The sequence below is a fragment of the Cornus florida genome, unplaced genomic scaffold, assembly GCF_030987335.1.
Source record: "Cornus florida cultivar Cherokee Brave unplaced genomic scaffold, ASM3098733v1 CherokeeBrave_3.0.0_Hap2_Chr03, whole genome shotgun sequence".
Classification (NCBI taxonomy): Eukaryota; Viridiplantae; Streptophyta; class Magnoliopsida; order Cornales; family Cornaceae; genus Cornus; species Cornus florida.
The window spans coordinates 9,204,402-9,213,971 of record NW_026775573.1 but is presented as its reverse complement, the minus strand read 5'-3'; the positions used below and the strand labels follow the sequence as shown (position 1 = coordinate 9,213,971).

Below are 9,570 nucleotides of genomic sequence, written 5' to 3'. Positions count from 1 at the left end.
TCCCGAAGAATCCGCCGAACAAATCAAAGTAATTATTAATTAATAAAAGAGTCTATACTTTTCTCATGCTTAAGAGTCACATGCCATGACAGTGATAGGGAGTAATTGCATACGACGGCTCTCGCAATATATCTCAACCTAACGCGGATCCAGTTCAAGTCTTAATTAATTATGAGTCCATCCATAATTACCGACTATGAACAATTTATAATTACTATTTATATATCATGCATTGATTGTCATCACATACATATATATAAATATTTCTTGTAATTAACTGGACACTATCAATTTCATAGTGAATTGAAACATAATACATTGAATTCACCAATTATATAAATCATAAATATTTTAGATATGTCAGGAACATATGTCAATACAATCCAGATAGGAATTTGCTATGCCAGGGCATATAAATCCCAACAGAGTGTGTTTCCCGAGTTGGATGATGGTTGACAAAATTGGCTTATCATCATCCCTCCCAAATTTAGTCAGAGTTGATATAGAGGGGTGTCACAGATGCAAACATCTTCCATTATTTGAGCAACTTCATTCTCTCCAATTTCTTCGTCTTTGGAATATGGATTCTGTGGAGTACATAAGCGACAGTAGTAGTGGCAGTGGCGGCGAGGAGTCACTCTCTTATTCTTTACCTTTTTCTTCATCTTCATCCAGTGGAGGAGCAGCAACAATAAGATCAGAACCAACACCAAGACAAACATTCTTCCCATCGCTGAAAGAACTCCATCTCTCCCAGTTGCCTAATTTGAAGGGATGGTGGAGGAGCGAAGCAACAGCGACAGCAACTTTACTGGACCAACAGCAACAGCAACAACAACATTTGAAGAAGCTACCATCATTTCCTTCTCTTGCCAAATTAACCATCGGATATTGCCCTAATCTGGCATCAATGCCTATTCTGCAACCATGTCTTGAAGAGCTACGTCTGCGTTGGGGTGTCAGCAAGGAGCTAGTAGAGCAACTGTTAACGATGACAGTGTCCTCAACCCGAACAATCTCTACGACAACAACAGAGACAGTCGCATCATCCTCTTCATCTTCTTCGGTTCTTCCTCTGTCCAACTTAAAATCTCTGTTTCTAGGGGAAATTGAGGATCTAGTTACTCTGCCGGTCGAGTGCATAGGCAACCTCACATCACTTGAACGACTTTCCATTGAGGACTGCCCCAACTTGACATCACTGCCTGATGGGATGCGTCAGCTCACTGCACTACAACAACTCACAATTAGATTGTGTCCCAACATTTTATATGATAGATGCCATAAAGAAACTGGGGAAGATTGGCCAAACATTGCTCACATCCCAAATGTTTATATTTCACTATGGTAATGACATACAAGGTAATCTTTTATATTTTATTCTTTTCAAGATGTTTATTTTAGTAGAAATATATTAATCCTCATTTTTCTTTATATATATGTTTTTTGCTTTTGCAACTTCCATGAATGTGTAGATAAGGACATGATACTATTGAAATTGTCCTTTATCATTATCTTATTCTTTTCTTTTTCACCTTCTCAGGAAATGTCAAACATTCATAATCGGCCAGCTTGACAAGGACATAATTGGATTAGTTTTACAGCCTTCTTCTTCTTCCCATTCATAATTGTGAGACATCTTATATATATATATAATTTGACCAACTTGTGAACTACTTACATTTTTGCTGCCATGGTAACTTAATTGTTGAAAAATGAACTGTCATTCTCTTAATTGTTATCAACGGGCCAGTGGCCTAACGGTATCAATATTTTACCTTCCAAAGGGAGGTTAGAGGTTCAAGTTTCAGAAGGGATAAGTGTGCGTGAGTACCAATTAGGAAAAAAAAAAATTTGTTGGAAAAAATTGTGTAAAATTGCTCGAGGTAAAGAAAAAGATCAGGATAACTGTTTAAATGCAGGGCTAAATCACTTTCCTTAAAACAATATTTACTACAGTTTTCATGGTATGCATTACCTTATAACAACTTTACCTTTCGGAGTAGGAAGAAACAGGGTGGAAGCAGCCAAAAGGGTGATTACAAAAACCATCTGCAGGTATACCCTGTATTGGCTATATTTTGCAGTCGGGTATCATTTTAGTCTATGCATTCATATTTATAAATACTCTACATACATTTAGACTATTATTTAGCTTTTTTTAGGTCATGTACTTGTGTAGCTCGTTGAAATATGTGAACATTCATATGTCCAAACACTTCATTAGTAGCATCATATTTCTAACCAGACCCTGCAGTAGGGAGTTTTTGTTGACAAAGTTTACCAATTTGCCTTTGGTGATGATAATATGGAGTCGAGCTCTGTGAGGTTAAGCACATTTGAAGTGAATTGTTTTCAACGTGAAATAGTAAAAAAAGAAGGTTTAATATTTTCGTTTTAAACCAATTCATTCTAATTTCGATCCATAACTTTTACCTAGTATAGTAATCTGTTTTTGCTAGTTACCGACATTCAATTGATAGAGAAACACATACTTGAAATCAAGTAAGATATAAAATATTTCTTTCTCCATTTCTCTTCTAAAAATGAATACAAATCCTACATCAAGCTCATTTCTAACCCAATCAAGATAATTAATTAGCCCAATACCATTCAATTGTTTCAGTGTTAAACCGATCCAACTAATTTTCTACAGCAAGAAATTTCTGAAACAATTCTCTACAGCAATCCTGAAGAAGTTGGGTTCCTCCAAGAGATTGGACTTGTGTCTGGTGTTAACGATGAACTTTACAAACTTAAAAACACAATTTTTTCTCAAGCTTAAACCAACTTGCTTTCAGTAGCAAGATGGGTCATGAGATTAAGGCCATTAGTAGAGACTAGATGCAATTGCACAAGACAAGAATAAATTTCACCTCATTCATTGAACGCCCTGTACAGAATCTTAAGAGGGAGGAGAATTAATACAAATCCTACATCAACCCCAATTATATATAGAATTAATACAAATCTTACATCAACCCCAATTCCTAGCCTAATTAAATAGCCCAATACCATTAGATTTCCTTTCTCAGCTCTAGCCCTAACCCTAGCTGTAACTTGGGCGGGCTAACCCAACCCAAAAATTATAAAATTTGGGCTTGTAAATTCACAAATCAGGCTCAAATTAAATTGAGTTTTCTCAAAACCTAGGCATGTTGGGCTCGGGCTCAACCGAACCGAACCCAACTCAACCCAAAATAAAATAAAAAAAACTTAAGAAATTTTTTTGTGGTCTTTCTTCTCTCTCCTCTCTCTTCTCTCTTCTTTCTCTCTCTTCTTTTCATTTTCCCATCATTTTTTTTCTTCTTACAGGCGAAGGAGGGAGAGAAAGCGTACGTTCAAGAAACAATATTGTAATATTTTGAGGTCTCAAGCAAGAGTTCAATATACTGAGTGGTTTTAAATCATTGTTTTTTTTTTTATTTTTTTATTGGGGTAGGAGGTTTTTTCTTTCAGCCCACCAGGCACGGGATAAAGGTGTATCAAAACCCAAATATGGTGTTTTAGGAATGGGATTTTTTTTTTCGTGTCTTGAATCTTTGTAGTCGTGCTCTCAACGATATTTATCTATGAATATAAAAATTAGTGACGGATTTAGAAAATTTTGTGAAGAGTGGCGGCCTTTTAATTTGTGGGTACAAAATTATATAATGGATCCATTTTTATAATTTTAATAAAGTTTTTTTTCAAAAATTTAAAGTATAAAATGAAAAAAAAAAATTAGTGGGGTAAATTATAATTCTAGTGGGGACATCTTCATAAATTATCAAAAATTTGAAATATAAAATGCTAAAACATTTAGGGGGACATTTTCATAAATTGTAAAACATTTAGGATATAAAATGAAAATATTAAAAATTTAGGGGGGCTGATGATAATAACACCAATAACCAAAAATAAAAATAAAAAAATAAAAATCCATTGGTTTGTCTGGTTATTTTTTTTCTGCCATTTTACTTCTTTCTTTATTTATATGAAGCAATCAAATCCACACTTTACTACTGCTAACGGTAATTCTTAAAATGCCTTCCTAGTTACGGTCACTAACCATTTGGTGCTCATTCAGATGGTGTTTCATCAACCGATAATTTACTTGCCGAACAAGATTTTCAAAATTCAAAAAGAGCCATGTCCCACAATATCTTTATAAATCATTTCTCAAAAAAGACCCCTAGCCTACTTTGCCATTTATTATTTTGGTTAATTGTTTTTTTATTTCATACTATTGTAACGGCTGCCCCTTTGAACTAAATTTCAGGAAGTCATCCAATGTTGAAGCATTAATACAAATGTGCTTGAGAAGTTAATATATTGTATAGAATATAACAAAAAAAAAAGTAAAAATATATTAGCATAAAGAACATTGAACTGCATTTAACAATGTTTATGATGTCTAACTTTTAACTAGCATAAAAATATATATTACAATGGTACGTTGAGCTGGTACATATCTAATAAAAACAATGTTTTTATATATAATAAAATGATATAATATATGGTAGTCGAGCTCGAGCTGAGCTTGAGCAGTCTGTTGCACCCACCGAACCGAGCTCGAACACATCCCTACTCGACTCGAGCACATCCCTACTCGACTCGAATTGATTGCAGCCCTATTAGGGATCATTTATATAATGTATCAATTATAGTAATACTCTAGTGCTGTGTGTGCCCCCCAATAGTGAATCAAAAATCACAATTCCATGGACTAATTCACTTTAAAGGGAAAGATTGGCCAAATATCTCACATCCCAGATGTTGGATTTTCCCAATGGGGCTGACATACAAGGTAGTGCATTCTTTATGATCTGAAGTTTCGGATGCCAATATATATAGTATACATTTATTTATTTTGGGTCATTATGTAATTAGCTCCTTCTTTTATGATATAATGCTTAGGGTTTGGCAATTGTAGCCTCCATCATCTCTCGCGCGCTCTCTCTAAATCGCGATCGAGGTCGAATCGGAGGAGTAGCTGAATCCTTTTCTGCGCCGGAGGTTTGGTTGGTCGCTGATGTTCAGAGCTCCTCGTCCGTCGTTCTGTTCAGAGCTTCTCGTCCGTTGTTCTCAGGTCTGAAGCTCTTTGTTTGGTTGCTCGAGTTGCCGGCCGGTGGCTGCCTTGGCTGTCGCAAGTTGCAGAGGTTCCATCATCGCGAACCATCTCTGCTCGTTGATTAGGTCGCTGCTCGTGTTGGGTTGCCGCCGCCGTCGCTGCTTGCTTGCCGGCGTCTGTGAGGTTGTAAAGAAGAACAACCGTGTTTGGCTACGCGGTTATGCTATTCCAACCCTGGTTTACTAAAACCGGAATAGCAGAGATCTGGTTTTGATTTGATCCGTTTGCCCAGATCCGGCCTGTTTGCCTAGAGTCTGACTTGTTTACCCAGTTCCGGCCCGTTTGTCTAGATCCGGATCGTTTATCCAGGCCCGACTCGTTTGTCCGACCCGATCCAATTTGCCCTAACATGCCGCCGATCCAAAGAATGTATCGTTGGAGTGATTTGAAGCGAGTGCGTTCATATTCACAGGGCGACACTTTTGGAGTGATACTAAACGTTCACTACCGCAGTCCGCAGATACAACCACGACCACAGTCGGCTAGGAGAACTGTACCTGATTCCGTTTGTGTTTTTGGACAACGACATATAATTCAGGATCTCTGAATTACTCTCTACTATCGGACTCAACCCCACGTTAGAGTACAGATTGTTGTCCTTCTTGTCGCACCAACATGGATGATCACACAAGGACTTCTCTTCGTCCTTTTGTTTTGGTGGACATCTTTTATCGGTTGACGATTTAGCGAAGGTAGCATTTGAGGATTCTTTTTTGATGGATCAGTGTGTAATTATGGAGAAGTTTGGAGTTGGGTCACAAGTCACTAGCATGTCGTGTTCTCATCTCTACCATGGAGATTGCATAGTTCATTGGTTAGAGACGAGTTCGTTTTGTCCTGTTTTTCGCTACAAGATGCCAATTGATTGATGTGACCCCTTTTTGTATCCACTAACTAAAAATCTTCTCAGTACTTTCCTAAGATTGTAATAGCATTGTTTGTATTTTGTTTTTATATGACATTGTTGATCATATATAAAACATACTGTTTTATTTTTTTCTGTTTTTGATTTACTATCGTGTATAGCATGAAGAAATTTAATAAAACTTCGTCTCTAAATGATTTAAATTTCAATTTTAAGGTATCAAATTATCTGGCTCGTAATCTTAGGCAGCCTTAAATGTCATGCTTTAAACCAGTTTCCTTAAAACAATATTGGCTCCAATTTTTATAGTATGCCTTACTATGACAAATTTTACCTATAAAGATATAATGAAACTAGATCCATAGACCGTGTCTACTGGTATGATGCAGTAACAAAAGCACACAATAATACTGATTCGAGGAATTACAGAATTATGTACTTGCCAATTAGCAGGAAATCTAAGTTTCTTGCTCGACTATACAAGTCTTTTTGCTTGACGAGCACAAGTACAGTACTACTTAACATCAATCATAATCCAAAACCAAATGCAAGTCTTCATTCATATCGACCAGAGCTCACCAGATGAGTAACAGATTGAAGTGCACCAATAGCCAAACTCACCATCTACTAATTTTAAGGAGTGGTTGCCCTACTATATACTGCATAGTTTTTCCCATTCCTAAGTTTCTAGAGTTGGCTTACAACCTATATTTCTTTGGCCATTTCTGTATATCCCAGAAATACCCATGATCTTTTAGCCCCATTGAGCGATGCAAAACTATTTGATCATCCTAACTTTGTTCCCAATTCATGTGGATCTTTAACGCGGGATATTCCCCTTCTTGCTAGAAACTTTTAACTTTTTTTTGCCCTTTTCAGATTATTACCCTTCTTCCATATTGATATAAAGTTCTGCAAATTTACAGGAAGAAACATGGTAGAAGCTGCTAAAAGGATGATTATGAAAACCAGCGAGCATGAGCCAGCCTCAAAGCTATTGGCCAAGTACAGCCTGCAGGGATTACTATTAGTAGTCTAGACAAGATTTTGTGCAATGGAAGAGAGCCAAGAGAAAGAATCCTATGCAGTTACTGGAGATTTACTGTCAATATTGGTAATTGTGATTAAGGTTGCAATACCTGATTTTAGTCACTATACATTTTTTCTTCCATTTTTCTGCCTGTCTTCTATTAAGTTTTTCACTCTTTTTTTTTTTTTTTTTTTTTTTTTTTTTTATCATGTTGCAGGAAGAAAGCATTGGGCTTCTCTATGGAGCAAGGTAATTCAGTCCAGAGAGAAAATATAAGCTGTGAACGTCTGTTTAGTTGTGGTTGAGACAAGCTTTTACCAGGGCAATAGCAAATGAGTCAAGGATGATCAGATTACTGGTAAGACAATTCACAAATATTGAACAGACTGTTTTGGATTAAGCTTTACAAATAACTATATGGGATGTCTAGTCCATAGGCCTTCACTTTGGGGGGAAACTACTGAACAACCTGGTGTATTCTTATTGTGCATGTGAGTGATTTTCCTATTTCTCAAGCTTGCCTTTAAATATTCTGAGTGATTTGACATTAGAACTTTGTTTGGTGGGGGAGGTAACATTTTTTCCTTCAGCATCAAGCAAGAGAAGGCCCGATATATAGATTAGAAACTTTTTTGGGGTTGACATAAAAAATTCCATACTCCTTAAAGCTCTAATGTATGGGAAGAAACCCCACCTGAAATATCTGAAAATTGCACAGAAGCTTCAGCATTATGACTTTGACAATTTTTTTTTTTTAAACAAACATTTTATTTGGCTACATAATAAATTGACTAATTAACCAAAATAATTCATCCAATGTTGGAGCAGTGATTCAAATCTCCTTGGTATTGATGAACAAGATTCTAAGATGGTCCAACTGCTGGTCTCTGTTTCGTTCTACCGCAGTTGACCAACAACAGATAGAGGTTTTTTTTACTCCTAATTTTACTAGAGTTAGCTTACAACATCTATTTCCATTTTTCTATATCCAAGGCATGGCCAATTTATTTTTAGCTACATTGAGAAATCAAAGATCAGTTGGTCATCCTAATTTTTTATCAGAATTCACATGGATCTTTATGCTAGATTTTTTTTTTGGGCCTTACTTCCTAGCAATATCTTCTTGTCCTATCCATATTTACGGTTTACCCTTCTTTCATTAATAAATATGTAATTATTTCAAAATAACAGAAGAAGCAAAGTCGAAGCAGTTAAGAAGTATTGCCTCTATTGTACTTGTTATCAGAGACTTATTGCCTCTATTGTACTTGTTATCAAGGCGAAGGACTGGGCTTGCATGACCAGAATCAGGTTGTACATTTTTTTCCCCTTCTTCTGCCTGCATTTTGTTAGGCGTAATGTTTTTTATTGTTTTTTCCACGATTCCAGGAAGGAAGCGTTGGGCTTCTCCACCAACCACGGAGCAGAGAGATTCAATATTGTGAGGTGATATAAACTGTCAACATATGTTTACAGGTGGATTAGACAAGCACAAGCTAACAGAGAGGCCGTAGCAAACAACTCTAGGATTATAATATTACGTGTAAGCAACTGCATCACTGAACAAATTGTTTTTTACTTGCACTTGAACAAAATAATGGCTGTCTAGTCTTGTGAGCCTTGGGGGAGAAGTTCGAAACACCTGGTGCCTTCTTTGTGTGCTTATGAGAAATATGTTGAGGTCTCAAGCAACCGAGTGGTTTTAAATTTTTTTTTTTTTGTTTTTTGTTTTTTTCAGAGGTAGATGGCCTCAAGGCCTGTTCTTTCAGCCCACCAGGCACGGGATAAAGGTGTATCCAAACCCAATTATGGTGTGCTAGGAATTGGATTTTTTTTAGTTTTGATCTCAACAATATTTATCCATGAATATAATAATACCAATAACCAAAAAAAATCCCATTGATTTGTCTGGTTACTTTTTTTTCTGCCATTTACTTGTTTCTTTATTTATATGAAGCAATCAACTCCAGACTTTACTGCTGCTAACAGTAATTCTTAAAATGCACATTTACAGTCACTAACAATTTGATGCTCATTCACATGGTGTTTCATTAACCAGGTTGTCACCATTTGTAGGCATGTTCACTGGTTTTCTGCCAAATGCAATCTTTGGTAGGTTTTTAGAAATCAAATTATTTAATTGTTAAATTCACATGATAAAAGTTGGCTTATGTCCTTCCGAATTTCATTAACCAGGTTGTCACCATTTGTAGTGTAACTATGTGTCAGATGGTGCCAAAAGTTGCAGAGGACCTGAGGGCAACATCATATGAAGCAGGAGTTACAGTAATTATCCTCTCATGATGAAATCGCACAAGTTGACATGGATGTTTCAACTTTGAGACACATTCCCGAGAGAAACAGAGCCCCAATTTCAATAGAATAAGTAGTGACCATTCGAGGTTGCATGTAGACTTGTCAATGGAGCGGATCCTGATTCGAATTCGATCCGATTAGTCGGATATGGATTGAACAAAAAATCCGATAATCCGGTTACGATCCGAATCCGATAATCCGTTAACTTAACAAATCGGATATGGATTATGCTGATCCGATCCGATC

The 9,570-nt window shown here is 36.4% G+C and overlaps 1 protein-coding gene across 5 annotated transcripts; it reads left to right on the top strand.

Moving 5' to 3' along the window:
* Positions 1 to 431: 431 nt before the first annotated feature.
* LOC132299364 (putative disease resistance protein RGA3) lies at positions 432 to 8,929 on the top strand. 5 transcript variants are annotated; one of them, XR_009480090.1, is made up of 5 exons: positions 432 to 1,362; positions 1,544 to 2,058; positions 6,905 to 7,092; positions 7,226 to 8,319; positions 8,398 to 8,928. XR_009480090.1 is itself a non-coding variant. In XM_059795917.1 (2 exons), the coding sequence occupies exon 1, from the start codon at positions 446 to 448 to the stop codon at positions 1,349 to 1,351; it is 906 nt and encodes a 301-aa protein (XP_059651900.1). In that variant the 5' UTR covers positions 432 to 445; the 3' UTR covers positions 1,352 to 1,362; positions 1,544 to 4,236. The 5 variants fall into 5 exon arrangements, 1 of the variants encoding a protein (XP_059651900.1); XR_009480091.1 differs by having other exon boundaries at positions 6,905 to 7,366; positions 7,837 to 8,319; positions 8,398 to 8,926; XR_009480089.1 differs by having other exon boundaries at positions 6,905 to 8,319; positions 8,398 to 8,929.
* The last annotated feature ends 641 nt before the right edge of the window (positions 8,930 to 9,570 follow it).

Excerpts from the sequence above, each read along its gene's own strand:
- LOC132299364 (XM_059795917.1), top strand. The coding sequence starts at position 446 with ATGATGGTTGACAAAATTGGCTTATCATCATCCCTCCCAAATTTAGTC.